This window comes from Histomonas meleagridis (assembly GCF_020186115.1).
Source record: "Histomonas meleagridis strain 2922-C6/04-10x chromosome Unknown contig_4, whole genome shotgun sequence".
In the NCBI taxonomy this organism is placed as follows: Eukaryota; Parabasalia; order Tritrichomonadida; family Dientamoebidae; genus Histomonas; species Histomonas meleagridis.
Window position 1 is genome coordinate 941,730 of NW_027150883.1, and position 23,934 is coordinate 965,663.

The window sequence follows — 23,934 nt, forward strand, 5'->3', positions numbered from 1 at the left end:
CTTGAGTTAAATTAACTAAAGGAGAATCATCGAAATTAATTAATATATAATTATCTATTATTTCATAAGGTCCATCTTTTACTAAATATGAAAGTATATCAATTAAATTATTTTTAATTACTAATTCGATGAATTCAGTACATAATAATTCATGTAATAATAATGGCTCATTTAATAAATTAGGAAATAACATAATAAATTCTTTGCTTTTAATTAATTGTGGAAATGATTCAATAAAAATATCTTTATATAGAACTGGTGATAATGATTTACAAATAGTAATAAATGTATTTATAATCGATTTAATATTATGTTGACATATCATTAATATAATTCGTATGAAATATTTAAATATATCTTCCGAATCTGATGATAATATAAACAAGCCAACTATTAACTCTTGGAAATGTGGATGATTATCAAATGATTTAAGTATTATATCTTCTTCTGACATTATTAAAATGTTATCTAAAACTTCAATCGAATTAATTTGTTTGGACTTTTTAATGTATTCAAGTAATACAAGTCCATCAATTCGACATTTAAATGGTGGAATTAATGTTTTATTAATTTGTTTTATGAAATCATTCGATTGATTTTTTAATATAATATTTATCATCGAAAATTGGTCATCAATTGGTAATAACCCTATAAATTGTATTAAGTTAATTAACGAATATGAAAATTCCGGATTTTTGTTGATGAAAAAGATAAATTGTGTACCAATTTCTTGCGATGTAATTGTCTTACTTAATTCATCAAATTCATGTAAAGTTTGTTTCCGATCAATTAAATAAAGTTTATGATATATATCACATACTTTTATGCGAAGAATTGAAGAATTTATTAAATTGTAATTAATCGGAATATTCGCCTTTTGATATATCGCAACAAAAAGTTCAAGATGCGCTTCATTCTCAATGGTTGGACTAGGATCAATGCCTACAAGAATATCTGAATTGAGTTTTGTGCATTTGTTTATGCAATTTTTTAGAAATGTTAATGTTATTGATAATGTTTTGGGATTAGAAAAACAAACATGATATACTTCGGAAAAATAAGATGGGGTTGTAATGAGATTAATAAACGATTTGTTATTTGTAATGTTGTTTAATATTTGTAACAAATTATTTGTTGAAAATTTATTATCGGAAATTATAATTAATTTAGTTAAGCGCAATAAAATTTGACTCATGTCAGTCTTTTCTGGTATACAATAAGAAGCAGATTCAAAACATTGATATAAAAAATTATCATCTTTATCTTTCTCTAAAGAATCGCATAAACATGGAATTAAATATGTTAAAAAAACTTCAATGTCATCACGAATAGGAAGTTGTGATATTTCTTCTGGTGAATATGGAAAAAAAGTATCAATATAATTTATTGCACATTGTTGTATTTTAGCAAAATCACAATCAACACTTAGAGAACTAACAAGCATTAGAAACTCATTAAATTCTTCTTCATTTTTTTTCTGCAAAATCTTCTTCACGAATGACTTCATTCTGAATAATTAAATTTTTAATGAATACTTTACATAACTTTACATATCAATTCATCGGTTTCATGTATTTTTGAATACTTTAATTTCAGATCATATTAAATGGAAATATAGCACTTTTAAATAAGTTATTTTCATCAAAATTAACAAAAGATTATCGATTTAACATTATTTATTTCTAGAATAAAACTTTGACCAGTTTTAAAATGTCATGCAAACTTCTTTTTTCTTTTTTTTTCTGGTTTCCTCTTTTTGCATATCAGACTCCAATTTCATTCTGAAAAGAGCTAAAAATCCTTCTGTAATGTTTATATTTAACATTGCTGATGTTTCAAAATATTTTGCGCCAAATTTTGATGCAAGTTCTTCTCCTTGAGATTGACTGATAACACGATTTTCTTTAAGATCGCATTTGCTTGCGCAAATAACAATTTGAACATTATTATTTTTAAAATTGATAATATCCTTGCACCGTTGTCCAGCATATTCAAAAGATTCTCTGTCATCAATAGAGAAAACAACCATAAAACCATCTCTTTTTGAAGCCATTAATTCAAACATTCTCTCATGCTCAGTGAGATCTTCAGCAATATTAAATGATATATCAACTCCATCAATTGATATAGAATATATATAATCATCGATTAATTGTTCAACATATTCTGGGGAATACATCCCATATACGAACTGCCTTATTATTTAAGTTTTTGCTGCATTTTCTTTTCCAGAAACAGCAACGAAGTACGTATCAGCCAAAATGAAATGATGTTTTAAAACGATTAAAACATTTTCAAAATTCAGTAAACCGATAAATGCATAACAACTTTTTTTAAAAAAAATGAGTAATTTTCTAATTTCATATGTTCCAAAAAGTAAAAAGGATATAGAGAAAAGTCTTGAGAAAGTTTCTTCATCAATTTTAACATTTGATTATAACGCAAATTCAAATAAAGGGTGGAGCTCGATTATTCAATCTGATTTATCGATTGAAGATATTAAAAATGAATTCCCAGATTGCCAAGTTACTGTACTTCAATCAAATCAAATTACATTTCCTTACAAGGATTATAAAATTAAAGAATACATTAATATTACACCTTCTTTCCTTCGTGTGAAGCAGTGCACTCCAGAGATCCATGGTAGTTCTGTCTTATATACAACTGATGATTTTGAATCAGTTTCTCTTGTACATTCTCGTTTCTTATCAAGGAAACAATGGACTCATTTTCTCGCTGTCCCAGTTGGAGTACTTTTCCCGGACTTTGACCAAAAAGTTAAACAACAATTTCAACATTTATCCGATAAAACGCATCTTACATTATGTATGTTGTATGCTGAAAATGATTCCGAAGTTTTACAGTTTTGTGAAGCCTTTGAAGAGGTCATTTACAAAGTTTCATGGCCAGAAGATCTTTCACTCACTTTGCCAAATCTTGATACATTTGGTGAACCGAACAAAGCTTCGATACTCTATGCAAATCCAGCCGGCAAAATTGTGGATTCGCTGTTTGAGTTCGTGTCATTGTTTTCTGAAGCATGTCGAGATCGCGGACTTACGTACATAGAACCTGCAAACACTATGCACATGACAGTGATGCGAGCAAGAAGATCATTCGATGCAACTGAATACATTAAAAATTATGTTCAGCCGCCTCCAATTGATCCACATGAAATTAGATTGGTACAAAGATTCAAGAATGATGACGACGGGTTCTATCACACAGTGAAAAAAATCGATTTTCTGGAAACTTCTAATAAAAATGAAGAAAATTAAAATAATAGCAATCATTATTTGTACTAACTTTTACAAGAATTTAATGAAAATGATTAATTTGTAAATTTTAATTTTCGGAACTGAGTAAGATCTAATCAAAGTATGTCTAGAGGAAATATCTTTTCAACTTCATTATTCTCATGTCAAAAATCTTAGGATAGCATTAGATTTTCTAAAGTATTCGAGTAAAATACTTAAAGTTACATTATAATTTATATCTAATTCAAGCTCAATAGCTAAGCATATTCATTACTGTTAGTGCCAAAATTCCATGGGCAAACGATAGACAAATTAAATGGCCAGGAAGCCGTTTTCCACAGAAAAAAGCATCGTCATTATGAAATTCCTATCGTTTGTTCAAAACAAATCAATTTAATTCAATTTCTTCTAATTTGAATGTCAAGGCCTCTGAAATTCTTACAGCAAGCATCACTGATGGGCTTCATAACAGTTGGGACGAGGGTGACTCCATCATGTTAATTCATAACGGACAAACAGCTGTTGTAACAGCACAAGAATCAGGTACAACATCAACTCTTTAAATTATTAATTTCTTTTAATTTATTTTCATAAAGATATTTAAAGATATCATTTCGATGGAATTGAATTGCTGTTTCATATGCATCTTTAAATGATGAATGATTTTGTTCACATAAATGAATAATTTCTTCATTCCCACCTGCAATTGCATATTTACCTGCGTTTTCTACATTTGCACCATTCATAAGTAAATATTTGAAACATTTAACTGATCCAAAAAATGCTGCAAAATCAATTAATGAAGCATAATTATTTACTAAAGAACATCTTTCATAAAGTGATGGTTTAATTGTTTGTTTAAAATCAAAGTTTGTTTGTGATGATATTTCTTGAAGTTTTTCGATTTCATCTTTTCGAATTATTTTTGTAATTTCATTTGGATTATTTCCTTCGCTAATTAATTTCTTATGAAGCTCCCAATCATTCTTTGAAAGTTCTTCATGATTTACAAAATTATATTCCCTTAAAAGGATTGGTAATTTATCTTTAGACATATAATGCGCAAAATAAACATCATGGTTGTTTTTTACAATGTTTGGTTCAAGAAAATTATGTTCAATCATCGATTCAAGAAGATAATATGATTCATGTGTATGCTTATTATTAAGAAATCGCCTAAATACATCAAATATATTGGATTTGATTTTATTGCTATCTTGAAATTTTCTTATTTCTTTTATAATATTAAAAAATAAATTTACTTTATTATTTTTAATTACAAATGAATAATATATCATTTGAATAATAATTAAATCATAAGATAAAGGATGGATTTCATCAAATTTGTTGATTATTAAACCTAAAGATTTCGAGGAATTTTCTTCATTCAAACCAAAAATTGCTTGACTTATTGATAGAAGTGTTTCCCAGTCGCTCATGTGGAAAATCCCTTATTGAGTGTCCACCATATTCAAAAACTGGATTTCATAGATGTCATTTTATACCAATAAAATTTAAATATTATATTGACGGTAAAAAAATCAGTAGTTTTGACATTTATGCGATCACTTCATTTTAATAAATACGTATCAAGGCACATATTGCAACCAAAAGTAAAACGAAAGGAAAATATCGAAAATATAGTGAATAAAATGGATTCATTAGATATTTTACTGTTAATCCTAATATAGGTTTAAATATTGAACAATCATTTTCCTTACTTAGTAATATGCAATTAAATTCCTTTTTGTTCTTTGGTATTTCTAAAAAATGATATTAAACATCAAACAAATCTTTATTTTGTAGATACAATTTGGTCGAGTTGCGCTTTGATTTGTGCATTCTGCCGCTTTAATACGGAAGTTTCTTCCGCAATTTGTTTTTCTCTTTCTTTCCGCGTTTCGACCGAGTTTTTCTCCAAAAATGTTATCTTGTCTTGTAGCTCCTGTACTTTGTTTTCCAAAATGCGCTTTTCTTCTCTTAGGTCGTGGTTTTCTTTTTCGATTGCTTTTTTCCTCTGTTCGATTTGCACGACTTTTCGTATGCCCCAAGCAATTGCAGAGTCATAGAGTTCTTGATATGACTGAATTGTCTTTCTTTGTTCATCACGGACTTTTACTAATAATTTTCCCCTTGCACTACAATCAATGGTGATCTGTCGGATAATTTCATCAAAACATTGGGCATATAGCTCACTCCTTATTGGACAAATTCCAGTGTTTCTTGCCTTCCGTTGATTAAGAAGAGAATCTAATTGTGATTGTAATTTAAGTACATCAGAACGTGTTGTAGGTGCAATGCTCACAAATTGTGTAAGTGTTTCCCCATCTTCAACAATTTTTTGGGGAGGAAGAATTGAATTTAAAACCTCTCTCGTTAATTCTTCATCATCTTCATCGTCCCCTGATTTTTTGGTTTTGCTCGAAACTCTTTTCTTTTGAGTCCCTTCTAATATTGGGACATCATATTTAAGAAGTCCGTTATTATGTTTTGTTTTCATCCTAATTAAAAAGTGACATTCTCGTTTTTTGCTTCAAATAATAAAATTGTATTTTCTAGCCTTTTAATTTATATTTACGAATTTTATTGTAACAAATATTTATATTGAACGAAAAATTATAAAATATATTTATTATATTTGAGTTTCCTACGACAATAAATCTTTATAAAAATAAAGAATTTACTTCAAGCATTATCTCATATTTAATATATTAAATTCTACTCTATAAATGATATTCATTCCTTATACATCTTTTTAAACATTTTTGAGTAATCTCAAAAAATTTTGAATAATAAAAATTTGTGCTTCTCAAGAAAATTAAAATGAAAAAATTAGGTTTTATCTTATTCTAATTGGGGAGATCATCACTCCTATTTTTTTCTCTAATAGAATTATTTTTATGTTTCATTCTTTTTCTAACAAACCAAAGTGCAGGAACCGAGAGTATCAACAACCCGCCTGAGACTGAGGCTATAACTATGAAAGTTGTAGATTCCCAAAAACTTTGATCTGTTTTTCTATGATTGATTTTCATGTTAGAATTATCACTTTTTATTTGTGATGCATTCTTATTAGTGTTATTTATTGAATTAATTAATGTAGTTTGTGGTATTTTTCCAGTTGTAAATAATTTTGTTTTTGTTGTGTTACTTGTCGTTGTAGTTGATACACCCTTTCCAGATGTTTTATTTGTATTAGTATTCGGATTTGACGTCATGGTTCTTGAGGTACCCTTTGTTGGTGTTTGAATAGTATTGACACTTGGATTTGTTTTTTCTGGTGTACTTTTTGTGTTTGTTTTATGCGATTTGATGTTTGAATTTGTTGTTGACCCTGGACTATTGATTGTTGTTTCAGCTGTATTATTATTTGAATTTGTGGTTTCTGGCACGCCGTTCATAGATTTTATGAGTTTATTCTTCTTTTGTTCGACAGTTGTACTATCATTTATATCAGATGAACTTTTCTTAGGAATATTTGATTTATTTTGGTTATTTTTATCAATTGTTTTCATACCTTTGTTTTCATTATTTGTAATGGTTTCTGTTGTTTGATTTGGTTCATTTTTAATATTAGTATTATTTTCATCTGAAATATTAATACCTGAATTGCTTTCTATTGTAGTGTTTAAATCATTTTCCTTGAATATTTTTGTTACACTATCTTTAGTTAATGATGGGAACTTGTTTTTCTTTTGTGAATTTTTTAGAACATTTTTGTTGCCCTTGTTAATTAAAGGTTTGATTGGTTCACTATGACTTGCTTTTTCTTGTTGAATAGATCTGCTTTTTCTTGGAAATACATTCATAATGTTTGATACCATTTTCAAAAATTTATGGTCTTTATTTTTTTTGTGTTTTAAGTTTTCTTCATCATTATTTACCTTTTTATTTTTTCTAGCATCTTTTTTATCGCTTTCTAGACTTACATGATAAATTAAAATTATTAAAACAAGCATAGTAGTGAAGTGTTACTCCAAATGTTAAAGTTATTCTTTTTATACATCCAGAAAACAAAATTCAGAAGAGCTCATTTTTATGTTAAAAACTTCATAAACATATATCAATTTTAAGATGAAATAAAAATAATTTGTTAGATTTTACATGAAAAATATATTTAATAGAATTGTTCTAAATACTATTTTATAATTTCATTAAATATTGAAATTATTCAATAATATAAATTTATAATATAACTACAATCGTTAATATATTTATCAAAATTTAAATATATTATTTCAAATATTTACATAAGTTCTAGTAACTTAAAAACATAAAAAACAATGTAAGTTAAAGAATAATATATTCCTAAATGACCAATTTTTAAATTAAATACTAAAAATTTAAAATTGGATTTCTTTAAATGATGATTTATTAAGTTTATTAAATTGCATTTTTTAGTTTTGATATCATAAAAAACTAAATTTGAAATTTTAAAAATTACAAGAATATTTTAACAATGTTTGTTTAATATATAAATAGAAAAATGTAAAAACATGGATATTTGCATTTGATTAGACTCTACAATTCTTTATTGTGTTTGAAAATAAGAGGAATTTAAAGACAAGCGCAAAGAATTTCGATTTAATAACCTTAAGTTTTTTCATTCATTTATAAATATTATGGTACCTGAAATCGAAACATTAAATTTCTTAATTAAAATGATATCAATTGGTTGGTGGGAACGAAAACTTTCATTATTATTTAACACATTATGTTTATCATTTCAACGAATTATAAATAATAATAATAATAATAAAAATAATGAAGAAATATGGTTAAAGTTTGGAGAAGTTATAAAATGTATTTTAACATTATCATCTGATTATTTAACAATGCGAATTTATATGTTTACTAATGTAATATTTAATCCAATATTAATTAAAAACATTTCATATTTATCATTTATTTTTCATATTATGTTTAATGATTTCTTTAAAAGAATTCCATTAGTACATCGAGCTTCAATATGGAAATCATTGATTATAAATATCAAACAAATAAATCATAATGAATTAAATGAATTATTTAATTTACCTAAAGATAATGATTTTTCACGATTATTAGATGATAATATGTTAATTTCTACATATTTTACAAATTTACAATTAATTGATAAAAAATTTCTATGAAATATTATGTGAAAAAGGGAAATATTATTACGAAAATTTCATCTCAGAGAAAACGAATAATTTAACGAATATTTATGAAGAAATTAAACGAAAAAGAAAAGCATTAACTAGTCATCAAATAATTATTAATGATATTGAAGAACAAAATAAATTTCATATATATTTCCAACGAATTGAATTATTTTGTTTTGAAACTCGTTTTAATATATTAAATTTACGTAATTTATGTTACAACAGGTCATAAGAATGGTGACATTGCGTTTTGGAATATTGATTTGATGAATCAAACACTTGAAATGAAGAAAAAAATTCAATTTTCTAATTTTGAAATTAAAGTGATGAAAATCATTGAAAATGGTTCTGGGTTATATGTAGTGAACGAGAAAAATGAAACGAAAATGTTTGTGTCTAGAGGAATTAATAAGTCTTTAGTGAAAGTAGATACAATTTTTGGATGTGCAAAATGTGATGAAACAGGATTTAGATACTACACATGTGAATCATGCGGATTGCACTACTGTAAGAACTGCTGTAAGGTTGACCAAAAGTCGATAATATGTAACAACTGTTTAGTCGATATTGCAAACTTTGCAGATTTGGAGTTTTAATAAATATTCTGAATTATGAATTTTGTTGAAAACATTCTTTAAAATGAAAAATTTTAATTTATCAAATTGCAATTTCATATGAAATCAGTTATTATTAATTTTTTGTTTGTTTAAAATAATTGTTAAATATTGTAAAATGTGTTTCATTAAATCTTTGATTTCCATGAAAATGAATTTCAAATGGCATTTTACTAAAATAGATGCATGGCATGAAATCGACAACAATAACTTTGCTTCTTGTACTAATTAGCACCTTGTTTTATTTTTATCTTCTTTTTTGAGTGATGTGAGAACTTCTTCCAATTTAACATTTCCTTTTTCCAAATTGTAATTGTCTTCTTCAACTTGATCAAGTTTAATTCTGATATCAACAATTTTTTTTGTATATTTTAAACAATTTCTTCGAATTGATCAAGTGTTTCGTCATGCAATAAAAATTTATGGTTCTTATTTCTTTTTGATTCTTGATGTTTTGTTGATTTAATTTTGGTATTTGTGAAAATATTTTCTTTTGTTTATTTCGTCTTGGAGAATTTTGTTCAGTATTTTCGTAATTAGTTCGGTGTCTGTGTGTAATTTATTATAAATCTATCATAAAACCAGATAAAGAATAATTTTGTTTCGTGAGCTGAAATATAACATTTAATTTTATCTCAATATTTTATGAATTCCGTATATGAACATTCCGTTATAAAATAAGAGACATAATTTGAATATTTTAAGAATATATTTCGCTTTTATATTAATGTTTTATTGTTTTCATTAAATAATTATTGAATATTTAACTGTGCTCACATTGTGATTTTCTTGATTTTTTCTCGAATTAAATCCACTATTTCTGTGTAACCCTTTTTAGATGCTATCTTAAGAGCTGTTTCAAATAATTTAAATTATTTCTAAATATCATATTAAAATTTCAAATTATTAAAATAAATATTAATTAAAACAAATAAATATTTTTAGCTTCAATATCAATTCCTTCTTGTTCAAGAAGTAATTTAACTACTTCTATATGACCATATTCACATGCATACATAAGTGCTGTTTTATATATTTTTACAACATAAAAAATATAAAAATAATTATCAAATAAAGTATATAAATAAGTTTAGCATTAATATCAATTCCCTTTTGTTCAAGAAGTAATTTGACCATTTTTGTATCACCATTTTTAGATGCTTCCATAAGCGTTGTGCGAAATAATTTAAAGAAATTCCAAAAATTTTATTAAAACATCCAGTTATTGAAATAAATTTTAAATAAAGCAAATAAATATTTTTAACATTAATATCAATTCCTTCTTGTTCAAGAAGTATTTTAACTATTTCTGTATGACCATTTAAAGATGCAAATATAAGTGCTGTATTAAATAATTTAGATAATTTCCAAATATTATTTTGAAATACTATAAAATTATTAAAATAAATATTAAATAAAACAAATAAATATTTTTAACATTAATATCAATTCCTTCTTGTTCAAGAAGTATTTTAACTATTTCTGTATGACCATTATAAGATGCACACATAAGTGCTGTATTAAATAATTTAGATAATTTCCAAATATTATTTTGAAATACTATAAAATTATTAAAATAAATATTAAATAAAACAAATAAATATTTTTAACATTAATATCAATTCCTTCTTGTTCAAGAAGTATTTTAACTATTTCTGTATAACCTTTTGAAGATGCTAAAATAAGTGCTGTATTAAATAATTTAAATAATTTCCAAATATTATTTTGAAATCCAAAATTATTAAAATAAATATCAAATAAAACAAATAAATATCTTTAGCATTAATATCAATTCCTTCTTGTTCAAGCAGAAATTTAACTATTTCTATGTGCCCTTGCGAAGATTCTTGCACAAGTAAATTTCCAGATAATTTGAATTAATCATAAACAACACAACTAAACATGAAATTAATAATTTAAATATTTGAAACATTCATGTCAATTCCTTTTTGTTCAAGAAGTAATTTAACTATTTCTGTATGACCTTTCCAAGATGCCCACAGAAGTGCTGTATCAAAAATTTTAAATAATTTCCAAATATTATTTTGAAATAAGAAATTATTAAAATAAATTTTATTTTTAGCATTAATATCAATTCCTTCTTGTTCAAGAAGTATTTTAACTATTTCTGTATGACCATTAAAAGATGCCTCAATAAGTGCTGTATCAAAAATTTTAAATAATTTCCAAATATTATTTTGAAATAAGAAATTATTAAAATAAATTTTATTTTTAGCATTAATATCAATTCCTTCTTGTTCAAGAAGTATTTTAACTATTTCTGTATGACCATTATAAGATGCACACATAAGTGCTGTATTAAATAATTTAAATTATTTCCAAATATTATTTTGAAATATAAAATTATTAAAATAAATATTAAATAAAACAAATAAATATTTTTAGCATTAATATCAATTCCTTCTTGTTCAAGAAGTATTTTAACTATTTCTGTATGACCTTCTGAAGATGCTCTAATAAGTGCTGTATTAAATATTTTAAGTAAATTCCAAATATTATTTTGAAATATCAAATTATTAAAATAAATATTAAATAAAACAAATAAATATCTTTAGCATTAATATCAATTCCTTCTTGTTCAAGAAGTATTTTAACTATTTCTGTATGACCATTTGAAGATGCAAATATAAGTGCTGTTTGAAATAATTTAAATAATTTCCAAATATTATTTTGAAATATAAAATTTTTGAAACAAATATTAAATAAAACAAATAAATATCTTTAGCATTAATATCAATTCCTTCTTGTTCAAGAAGTATTTTAACTATTTCTGTATGACCATTTAAAGATGCATACTTAAGTGCTGTATTAAATAATTTAGATAATTTCCAAATATTATTTTGAAATATCAAATTATTAAAATAAATATTAAATAAAACAAATAAATATCTTTAGCATTAATATCAATTCCTTCTTGTTCAAGAAGTATTTTAACTATTTCTGTATGACCATTTAAAGATGCAAATATAAGTGCTGTATTAAATAATTTAAATGATTTCCAAATATTATTTTGAAATATAAAATTATTAAAATAAATATTAAATAAAAACAAATAAATATCTTTAGCATTAACATCAATTCCTTTTTGTTTTAAAATGTATACAACAAGTTCAATATTTCCTGAAAATGAAGCAATAATTAAAATATTTTCTGGAAGTTTATTATTTTTAAGGAAATATTTTACAAGAAAAATATTTCCAATTTTTGCTGCTTTATTAATGATATTTTCATTAATTTTCATTCCTTCTTTTTCTAAATATGTAAAAATTTCATAATTAAAATATGAAACGCATTTTACTCCTAATTTTTTTAAATTATTAATATCTTCGATTTTATTTTCATAAAGATAATGAAAAATATCATTTCGATGAAAAATAATTGCTGTTTCATATGCATTTTGAAAAGATGAATGATTTTGTTCACATAAATGAATAATTTCTTCATTTCCACCTGCAACAGCGTATTTACCTGTATTTTCTACATTTGCACCATTCATAAGTAAATATTTAAAACATAAAAAAAAAAAAAAAAATGCTGCATAATCAATTAATGTAACATTTCTTTGATTAATGAAAGAAAACCTTTCATAAAGTGATGGTTTAATTGTTTGATTAAAATCGAGTTCTTTTTGTGATGATATTTCTTGAAGTTTTTCTATTTCATCATTTCGAATTATTTTAGCAATTTCTTTTGGATTAACTCCTTCTTTAATTAATTGCTTATGAAGTTTCCAATCATTCTTCGAAAGTTCTTCATAAGAAATATTTTCCTCAATAAATAAATATTCATATTCATTTGATTTATCTTGATTAATATGAACAAAAAATGGATTAAATGTATTTTTGATGAATTTTGATTCAAGTAAATTATACTTAATCATGTAACTAAGTAAATAAAATGATTCTTGTGTGTTTTCTTTAAGAAGAAATTGAGAAAACAAATTTATTATTTTTGTGCTGATTTTATTATTTACTTCAAATTTTTCAATTTCCTGTAATAATCTCAAATATATATCAAAATCATTATTATCAATCAAGAAAGAAGTATATATCATTCGGTATATAATGATATCATAAGATATTGGATATTCTTTCCAAAACTTGCTGATAATAAAATTTGATGATTGCGCAAAATTATCGATATTCAAACCAAAGATTATGTTTTTGAGCGTTGTAAATGTTTCCCATTCGTTTTGAGATTTCTGGTTTGTTGCTGTTTGATTTTGGTGCATTTTGCTGCCTGCTAATTTGATATGAACCGCTGAATTTAATTCAAACAATTACGGTTATGAATTGGTGCTCAATTTAGTAATTTAATCCATCGACTCATTACATTTTAATTTTATCATTCTATGCATCTCATTTATTCATTTAGTACTACCACCTTGTTTATACATTTTAAGAAAATAAACTACTATATTTTAGCATTGAGTTTTGTGGTTGTTGATCACTTTTTCTAGTTTAAAAAACTTAAATACCTGTAAAAAGGACAAATAGCCTCATTTAAAACATGAAATTTTGAGTCTATGATATATATTTTCATTAATATTCTTTAGTTTTATTTAAATTTTATTGTGAAATGTTTAGCTTACACTACTCGATGATATTTGCATTTTCATATTCAAGAAAGTATTAATACTATTCAGAGTATTTCCAACTCTAACTGTCAATAATGAAAATCTAATATCTCATGTTCTGAAGATAAATTATATAAATTAATTTGTTTTTATATGCTCAAAAATAATATCATTTATTTATTGGAAAATCTGTGTAAATATCAGAAATAAATAACTTTTTCAATATTTTATTTCGAAAAAATGCTTAATGATTTTCTCATATATGTAATGATTAAGAAAGGAAAAAATGAATCAAAAAATATATAATATAAGCACAGCAATATAAAGATTAAATAAGGAAAGTATAATAATAAATAGAAATGGAAACAAATTACAATTAATTTCTTCAAAAACAAAAGGAATATCGATTGATTGATGAAGCAAACCGTCAACGTACGATACAGTAAATTGACATAATGACGATTATAATCAATTTAAATTCAAACAAAATATGAAATTATAATATATCGGATTATAACAGCAGAAATTTAAAAACTCGTCATATTTGGAATAAACATACTATAGTATATTACCATATTATTTTTATGAAGTAATTATTTGAAAATTTGTGGATCTGACTCGGTACAAAATGCTATCGTCACTTTTTCACAGAAAAAAGAAAAAATTACTTTTTCAATGCATTATTGAATAGTTTACTTGTATGAGGTTTTATGCTAGAACGGTTCAATACTTTTTCAATACTATCTATCGTAATTAAATGAAAGCCTTTCGATCGTTTTAACTCTCAAATTCAACGGTAAAGTTTTTTCAAAAAGTTAAAAAAGGTTGGGAAATGTCCAATCGATTTGATTCTCTCTTAAACCAAGTTCAAACACGACTTGAAGTCTTAGAGAACACAGCATCTGAATTCGGGAGCATGAAGTTAGACCAAAAAAGGCAAGCAGTTTCACGATCGAGAAGAGAGATCCAAACAATCCGCAATAACTTAGCTGAAATGGCAAGGCTAATTCAGACAATGCCACAGAGAGACAAAGAATTTTTTCAAACAGATCTAACATCATGCCAAGATTCATTCCAACAAATCCAAGTTCGATATGATGCTTTAAATGACGCTTTACAAAAAGAAATCGAAAGCGCCAAACAAGCAGGCGAGGAAGGAGGTATTGATGAAGATCTTGCTCGGTCAAATCATCAGAAAGGTATGGAAATTCTTGCAACCTTAAATAACACAATTGCTACAAACAAAGATACACTTAACACACAAGAGCACACGAAAAACACGTTAGCGGAAGATCGAAAGTTGTTAGAGCACACTAGTGACAACTTGTATCAAATTGATAATGAAGCAGATAAAGGATTAGCAGCTGCAGGGCGTATGATCAAGAGAGGCCTAATGAACAAAGGAATCACGTGGGGGATTTGCGTTGTGCTTGCGATCATATTAGCAGTTATATTGTACCTTAAGATGAAATAAATCATTTTCCATATTACATCGAAACCGTTTTCTTAGGAAAAGTGCTCCGCTCGTTAACAAAAACTTCGATATTTGAATCGGTCAATCGTAAATCATTGAAAAGGAAAACAAATTTCCAAATATAAATATTTTGATGTAAACTGTTTTTTAACTCTAAATTTTAGAGTTTTTCATCTTTTTAAGTTTTTTTCTTCTCGAAAATTTTTTATGTTTTTTGATGTAAAAGGGAAAGTCACTCGGACTTGAAACAGTTCACAAAATCACTTTTCGAATGCCCATTCAACTGGAACCGCTCAAAGCACCCAAATTAGGAAAGATTCTTTGAGTGAATTTAATGAACGAATTATCAACGCCACTCGATAATTCGCAGGAATTGTTGATCGACCCAGAGAACCCGAAGCAACTCGTCGAGGAACAAAAGGATGAGAACGAAGATCAATCAGATGGTGAATCTCAAAGTGAAATTCAACTCGTCGAAACAAAGTCACATTCGCGCGTTGTAGCTATTATCACAGTGATACTGATTGACTTGATCATACCACTGATGCTTGTTTTATCCGCAATATCTGCAATGCAAGTCTTAGGTATTGCCTTCTTACTTCTTCTTTATATCCATGTTTTCGTATCAAACTCTATCAAAACAAGCTTTACGCCGCTGAAGATATGTCTATCAATAGATTTCGCTATTAATTTAATCGTTTTCATCTTCGCAATCGTTGCATACAGCGTAGACTTCAGTCAAAGTGAGGCTATTCATATCATTGGACTTGACTTCAACAATATCATTTCCAAAAAGCCAACATTCAATCTGGTGACTTCACTCATAGCTATGATTGGTCAAATCACTGTGCTGTCAATGATTGGCATGAGCGATGTTCAAGAAGTATGCCAAATCCGTATTAATGTCTTTAATTCGTTAGGCTTCCAACTCTTCTTAGAGTTTTTCTGGGTTGTCTGCAATGCCTTCAATGCGTCCACTAATATGTCATATGTATATATTCCAATTTTAGCATATTTCATATATTCCAATATATCACAATCAATTACAGGTCGTGTAGTTTTGCCCAAGTTCATTGTTTGGATTGTTATGTTATATTCATTGTTATTTGCACTGTTTGAACTATATATGGTATCTGATATTGCATATGAAGATAAGATTGAATCAGCCACCAAATATGTGTATATTGCACCAGATGCAACTAAAGCAGTGAATGTAGTTGCCGCAGTTATATTTGCGTTTATCTCCGCCCAAGAAATGTCAGCGCCAGGTTTAGACATCTGTAAGCCTAAGCCTATTCCATATGGATTATCATATATATCACAAGGACTTTTATATATTGCATTCATTTGTGCATTTATCTATGGATGTTTCTATAGTAATTATTTCTCATTAGGTTGGATGTTAATTACATTTATGGCATCATTTGTACCATTTAACAAAACGCGTAAATTCTTTTTCCCATTATTAACAATCTTCTTCACAATTACATTTATCGTCATAATATTAACAACATTTGATATTATTCCTGAACCACCTGATGAAGGTACTGAAAGAACAAAAGAGTTTTTGATGTTATTTGGATTATATCGATATTCACATGATTTTACATTTAGTTGTTGTGGATTCTTCTTAAATTGTTTCTTCGGATTAATTGGTCGAATGATTCGAGCACGTGTAGTAGCTGAGACTTATAAACCAGAAGAAGATGAAGTTAATAATGAAACATTTGGCCAACGATTTAAACGTGGATTTAAGAAAGCTATGACATCATTTGTAGAATTTATATATATATTATTAAAGTTTGCAGCAATATTAGCAATTGTTACATTAGGTATTACTGTTGGATTTTATGAAAATCGTTTTGCTTATCATATCCTTGGAGTTATATTTATCATTGTTGTATTATTAGGTCTATATAAAGTTTGGGTATTTAATATTCTTAAAACATTAACATTTTTAATAATAGTATTTGGAGCTTATTATAAGATTACTATTAATGATCGATGTATTAATCAATTAAATGAATGTTTAATATTTGGACAATGGGATAATGATGTAAATAAAATGATTGACACAGGTTTAATACCACCAGTATCTCAATCATTTATGAGTTTTTCATGGGGATTAGTCATCATATATATATTATCTGTATTTTTAACTATTAATACTAATGCATTAGTTATAGATATGCCCGGATTTATATCACAAGCATTGTTTTTAATTATAGCAATTTTACATTTCTTATATATGTTTTTATATGATACTAATTTCTTTAGTATATTGTTCTTATTAGTCGGCTTATCAATGATTACTTCACAATATTTAAAGAATATTAAATGGATAATAGTTTCATGTTGTGCTTCTTCTATTATTATTTCAATATTATTATGTTTACAAATGTTATCACATTTTGATGGACCACGTAATTTCTTAGCTTCAACTATACCATTTATAATTGATATATCTCATATTCATGGACCTAATGGTGATATTATAATATTAGCTATAACATTATTTTTGTCAACATTTGCATTAAATATGAAAGAAACTAAACAACCGAATTTTTATATTGCTGGAATTATATATGAAATTCGATTAATTTTGGATTTGTTTTATTTCTATTTATGTTGGATCTTTATATTTGCTTTTAGTATTATTAATAATAATCCTTCATTCATTAAATTTATTATAATGTTATTCTTTGCTTTTGGTAAATGGTCAGCTCCAATATTTTATAAGATTCGAATTCCATTTTTAATATTTAATATAGTATATGCAGTAGCTCAATATGTATCACATATCTTTGGATTTGATGATGTAACTCAATCATATTATCCTATAATGAATTATGTTGGTATGTATTTCTCTGCACCAGGAAAACCTACAAAATCAGAACGTAATATTTCATTATTATTACAATTAATTGTTATGTTAATTGGTATATTTAATATACCTCCAGTAGATCGACATGAATCAGATCCACGTTATGAAGCTATGTTACCTACTAAGTTATATAATGCTATATGTTCAATGTTACATCATTTCTTACCAGTTTTAATACAAATTTCATTATGTACTTCTACATTATATAATCCTTCTATCTTTGGTTGGTTATCATTTGTTATTATGATATTTGTTAACTTTAAACCTTCTGCATTAACTAATTCTGCTGGTGTTATTACTATATTATTTAATATTTGTTTCATCATTCAATATTTATTATATTTAGGTTGGCCTACTGGTATATTCCCTGGATATTTTAATGTGATGAAATATATTAATGAAACTTCTTTATCAGACGAAACTAAAGTCTTTATAAATGATTGGTTAAGATGGGCAGGTGTTTATGATGTTAAATCAAAAGCTTTAATTTCAAATTGTATATCTGCTTATATATTTACATTTTATATGACTTGGAGTAATAATTTTGTAGATTATGATTCTAGATTTAATGCTTTACCTGAATTATTAAAGAAAGTTATTAGTTGGATAGTAACTTATATATTTGAAATATTAATGTCTGTAATTTTAATTATAGCTGTAAGTATAGTTACTGTTGATGGATTTTTATTCTTTATTTTAGCTGCTTCTTTATTCTTGACTTCACAATTATTTGAATATCCGAAATTGAAAACTTTATTCTTGTTATCGATTGTCACTTTCTGCGTAATTGCTTTACGTTTATTATCTAGAATGCCAATCTTTATAGAAACTGGTTTAGGTGAATGGATTAAACGTGCTTTTGATTTACCATTCCAAGGTGAATCTTCAACTGAATTTAATTGGATTATAATATATACTGTAGAAAGAGTTTGTATTCATATCTTAAAGTCTAATATTTATGCAGAATGTTCAGGTGAACATTTAAGACATCAAGCATATAAATTCATACGTTCACGACAATTAAGTGTTATTGAAAAGATTGATCAAGAAATTCTAATTAAAAAACGTGAATTTGAAATGCAACAAATTCGTTCAATGACTGGTCAAAATGTAGAATTAATTATATCAAGTAATAATAATAATGAAGTACAACAAAGTAAGAAACCTAAGAATAAGAATAAAAATGAACCTGAATCAGAGAAAGTAAAAGAAAAAGTTAACAAGAAAAAACAAATTAAAAACACTGGAATTAACTTCATATTAAATATAATTCCAACATTAATTAATAAATTTGTGAAATTATTAGCAAGATCATTACCAGTTAATTCAGAAGCAGGTGTAAATGTATTAACTCTAGAATCAATTATAGTATTTATGAAGAAATATTTAAGGTCATTAAGTTTAGGTAGAGAATATAAACCAGATCTTAAAGAAATTAACTTTTTGTCTTCATTACCACCTTCATTTCATTATCATTATCATATATTAGCAGATATAATGCATTATGATATCTATAATTCAGGTCAACGATTCCAATTATTTTTACGTTATATATTATTTTTCATTCGTAAAATTTCATTACCTTTATTAACGTTAATATCATTAATATTCTTTTATGTTAAGCCATATTTCTTTGGTTTCTTAATATTATTATTTGTATTAATATTATTACCTTTAGATATTAGATCACCAATTATTTATAGAGCTTTCTTCTCAATAATATTAATAATGTTAGGATTTAGAGCTTTATGTACAGTTGGTATATTACAAGAACAATTAGAAATATTATTAAATTCGGTACAAATTACTCAAATGGATATAAATGTAATATCATTCTTTGGGTTAAATCCAAATGAATCATCAGTCTTAGAAATATTAGTATTTTTATGTGCTGAATTATATATAGCTGATCAAATCCAACAAATACAAATATTTTCACCTAAATATTATGATCAACAATTTAAGAAAGAATTGACTAATTACCCATTAGAATTTACTTATGGAGTAATTAATAATCCTGAAAATTCATTATCTTTATTATCTGAAGGTGTACCATTTATAGAGCAAATTAAACGATCTTTAAGTCGATTAGGTTTAATAGAAACTTATCATCGAGGTTATTTGTTTATAGTTGATGTAATATCAATTATAACATTATTTGCTGAATGGAATAAATGGAGTCAAAATGATGCTTCTGCTAGTGGCGTCAGTATTACTCCTGCTTTTATATTTATATTATTAATACAATTCTTATTTATGGTCATATGTTATGCTTGTTGTTTAAATAATAATCGAATTGTTTTGTTCATTATTAACTTAATAATGTTTGTTTATACTTATATAATTGTATATATTTATTTGCCTACTTGTAATAGAACGACTTTTGCATCATTACAATTCTTCTTCTTTACAAGGTTTTGTTCACATTTAATTATTTCTCATTTATGTTTTGTCGGTAGAACAATTTGTGCGTTGAAATTCCCTAATTTTGTTAAGGAATGGAGAAGTATTAACTTCTTTAATCGATTCATTCATATATTCCCATATTTATTTGAAGTACAAACAATATTATTATGGATTTCTAAGCCTACTTATGTATCATTAATTGATTTCTTCATAATTAGAGATATTAATATGCAACTTGAAGCATTAATAGCTAGTCAAAAGAATCCTAAGAAGAACATTAAACATAAGAATACTTATAATATATTAATCAGTGCAATAATTTTGGCACTTTTTGTTATTATTGTATTTGGTATCTTGTTCTTACTTTCAAGTAATTCTTCTTCTGGTACGAACAACCCTCCAATATCAGCCGAGATAGAGATAGGACTCACCAACTTCCCGCCTCTGTTCACTGTTCAAGGTGTAATTATGTCAATCACATCAAACCAACATCAACAATTTCACGATACAAGTATTGAAAATTTGAATTCGTTAGTGCTGGCAAACGATGACTCTTTGTTTGTGGTGGGTTTCCCGACAGTTTCTTCTGAAAGTTGGATCCCTGATGATGATATATTACCTTCAATAACAGAAACTTTGACCTCCCCAAATGAAGTGACACCTTATGTTAAATTTAGTTTATTCTTTACTGAGCCAACTTCAATTTCATCGGTTCAAAACGTTGAATATCAAAATATAATTCAGCCGTTAACAGAACAACAAAAAATGGATTTGAATGATTTACTTAACGGTGGAAGTAGAGCTGAATTATTCCCAATTCCTTTGCCTTTAGCATTACTAATTCCAACTTCAGAAAGTATTAGAGGAATTGATAACTTCACAAGAGAAATGAGATTGGAACTTTTAGATGATACTTGGACAATTACAGGTGAAACTAATAATATTCCCGTGGAATTCTTAAGAACTGAAGGTTATACTATGGTAATTTGGTCACAGCCTGTAAGTGGTAATTTGTTGGGTTCTTCATCTTCGTCGTCACTTACAACTTTAATTATTTATTTGATTATTGTTATCGTAGTAGGTTTGGGTATAAGAAGAATCATTCTTGGAAAAATGAGTACGCTTTGGATAGATAATATGGAGGAGCCTCAAAATCTATATCGTATGATTGTGGCAATCAACGCGTATAGATCTGCTGGTGAAATGGCTAAAGAAAGTGAACTAACCGAAAACCTTTTAGATATATTACGATCACATGAAAAGTGTGTAGCAATGACATCCAAAAAATAATTATTATTCATGAATAAACTAAGCTTCAATAAAAATAAAACTTATTTTTTAAGTTAAAAATAGTTTACTCATATGATATTTTCTATAATCAATTGGATTTGAAATCAATTTTTAAATATTTTTTAATGATTTTATAATAACATTTGGTATTAATTTTTAAATTTGTTTTTTGTTAATATATTGGTTGACAATAATTTCTCGATGAGAAAAATTTAATTTTGCGGTACAAAATTGAGCGTTGAAGATTGCTTTCAAAAACTTGGGTTATAAACACTGAATTTTCAAATTGTCAACGGCAGTTTTGAGTGTTTTTGGTAGGAATGATAAACAATCGTAACATTCCATGAACACATTTATCAATGATTTTTAGAAGTTAATCCTTAACTTTCAATTATTATTCCTTCAATTTATCCTTATTCATTACTTTATGTCTTGTCCATATAAAGTTTTTTATGATTCTTTCATCTAAAAAAATAAATAATCTAGTAACGGCCTATTACACAAAAAGTTGTTTTGCTTTTGATCAAAATCTAATAAAATTGAAGTGGGCTCTCAATATCTGTTGAAAAAGTTGAAAAACTCATGATCCCAGCGCTTGAAAGCGTTTTTCCAATATTCACAGACTTTAAAAAAATAGGGCAAGGAAATAGTGGATCAGCATATTCAGCACGACATAAAAAACTTGGCTTCGAAATTAGTATCAAACAAATTGCTAAAGCTGATTTAGTATCAAAAAAGAGAGAAAATTTCTTCAACGAAATGTCCCTTCTTTATTGCGTTGACCATCCTTTTTTACCACAGTTTTTCGATTTGGTTGAAACTCCAGATTATTATTTTGTTCTCAATGAACTAATACCAAATGGTTCATTGTTAGATCTTGTAAGTCAAAAGAAATTCACTTACGAAGAATGTCAAGCAATATTTGCACAAGTTGCTTCTGCTGTTTATTATCTTCATACAGTTATGAATAGTGTTCATCGTGACATAAAACTCGAACATATTTTATTTGACAAGTATTCTAATGCACATCTTATTGATTTTGGTCTCTCAAAAATCCTCTATTCAACAAATCAAGGATTACATACAATTTGTGGGTCATATCCATATGTTGCTCCCGAGATATTCCAAAAAATACCGTATGGCAAACCAGTTGACATTTGGAGTTTAGGAGTATGTTTATATTCAATTGCAGTTGGTCGATTTCCATTTTCAGATTCCAGTATTCCAAATCTTATCAACAAGATATGTAATCAAGAGCTTCGTATTCCAAGTCGTGTACATCCTATCATAGCCGATTTACTTACCAAAATGCTATGTAAAGATCCATCGAAACGGATCACCATCCAACAAATCTCCCTGCATCCATTCATCTCAGAGACTGATTCACGTTTTTTCTTCACGCAACAGTTCTATTTTGGGGAAGAGTACAAAGTGAAGTTAAAACCGATGCAACCGCCAAATGCGGCGGTTGTTGCCGAGATGGAGAAAAGCGGCTACAATCCCTGCAAGATAACAGAGCCTGGTTCTGAGGAGTCGATCATATACAAAGTGCTACGGAAGATGCAGATTGTTGAGATGATGAAAGTCAAAGTTAAGAATCTTCCAAGGTCATCAGTTCTTCGGAAAGATTTGAGTCTAAATGACTTACAATATGAACAACAGCAACAAGAAATCGCGACCGCTGCGTCGGAATCAGCTTTGTTGAGTAATAAGTTGGCGGTTAGAAGGAGGATTAGATCATTTCGAGGTAACCAATCAATGGTGCAAGTGATACCGGCGAGATGCGCATCGATATCAACGCAGTTGTCGCCGCAGCTGCTCATGGCAAGGAAACAAAGATATCACGTCCAAAGGAAACATAGAACATTCTCTGATATTAATGATGTGTGAATATGTAATTAAAAAATACTTTCTAAATATGTTTGACACGTAAAAAAATTTGGAAGCGAGAAATGAAAATATTTTATGAAAATTGGATTCGGAATTTATTCTTTTTATCATATAAAGCGAATCAAATGAATTTATTTGTTGTTTTGAGATTATGTTTTGTGTTTGCGTTTATTCAATGAGACGAAATATTAAAATATATTTTACTCTTTTCATTTATATTTTGGAAGCGAGAAATGAAAATATTTTATGAAAATTGGATTCGGAATTTATTCTTTTTATCATATAAAGCGAATCGAATGAATTTATTTGTTGTTTTGAGATTATGTTTTGTGTTTGCGTTTATTCAATGAGACGAAATATTAAAATATATTTTACTCT

The 23,934-nt window shown here is 26.6% G+C and overlaps 5 protein-coding genes across 5 annotated transcripts; 4 read left to right on the forward strand and 1 right to left on the reverse strand.

The window, feature by feature from the left end:
- Positions 1 to 2,342: 2,342 nt before the first annotated feature.
- Positions 2,343 to 3,278, forward strand: GO595_006024 (uncharacterized protein; the record flags this gene model as incomplete). The annotated part of the gene is made up of 1 exon (XM_067919332.1): positions 2,343 to 3,278. One exon carries the CDS (start codon positions 2,343 to 2,345, stop codon positions 3,276 to 3,278), a length of 936 nt encoding a protein of 311 aa, XP_067774060.1.
- A 1,774-nt stretch (positions 3,279 to 5,052) lies between these two features.
- On the reverse strand, positions 5,053 to 5,757 carry GO595_006025 (33 kDa inner dynein arm light chain, axonemal; the record flags this gene model as incomplete). The annotated part of the gene is made up of 1 exon (XM_067919333.1): positions 5,053 to 5,757. The coding sequence occupies one exon, from the start codon at positions 5,755 to 5,757 to the stop codon at positions 5,053 to 5,055; it is 705 nt and encodes a 234-aa protein (XP_067774061.1).
- Positions 5,758 to 14,444: 8,687 nt separating this feature from the next.
- On the forward strand, positions 14,445 to 15,086 carry GO595_006026 (uncharacterized protein; the record flags this gene model as incomplete). The annotated part of the gene is made up of 1 exon (XM_067919334.1): positions 14,445 to 15,086. The coding sequence occupies one exon, from the start codon at positions 14,445 to 14,447 to the stop codon at positions 15,084 to 15,086; it is 642 nt and encodes a 213-aa protein (XP_067774062.1).
- Positions 15,087 to 15,420: 334 nt separating this feature from the next.
- On the forward strand, positions 15,421 to 16,996 carry GO595_006027 (uncharacterized protein; the record flags this gene model as incomplete). The annotated part of the gene is made up of 2 exons (XM_067919335.1): positions 15,421 to 16,860; positions 16,919 to 16,996. 2 exons carry the CDS (start codon positions 15,421 to 15,423, stop codon positions 16,994 to 16,996), a joined length of 1,518 nt encoding a protein of 505 aa, XP_067774063.1.
- Positions 16,997 to 22,248: 5,252 nt separating this feature from the next.
- Positions 22,249 to 23,556, forward strand: GO595_006028 (CAMK family protein kinase; the record flags this gene model as incomplete). Its single annotated transcript, XM_067919336.1, has 1 exon — positions 22,249 to 23,556. One exon carries the CDS (start codon positions 22,249 to 22,251, stop codon positions 23,554 to 23,556), a length of 1,308 nt encoding a protein of 435 aa, XP_067774064.1.
- Positions 23,557 to 23,934: the final 378 nt, after the last annotated feature.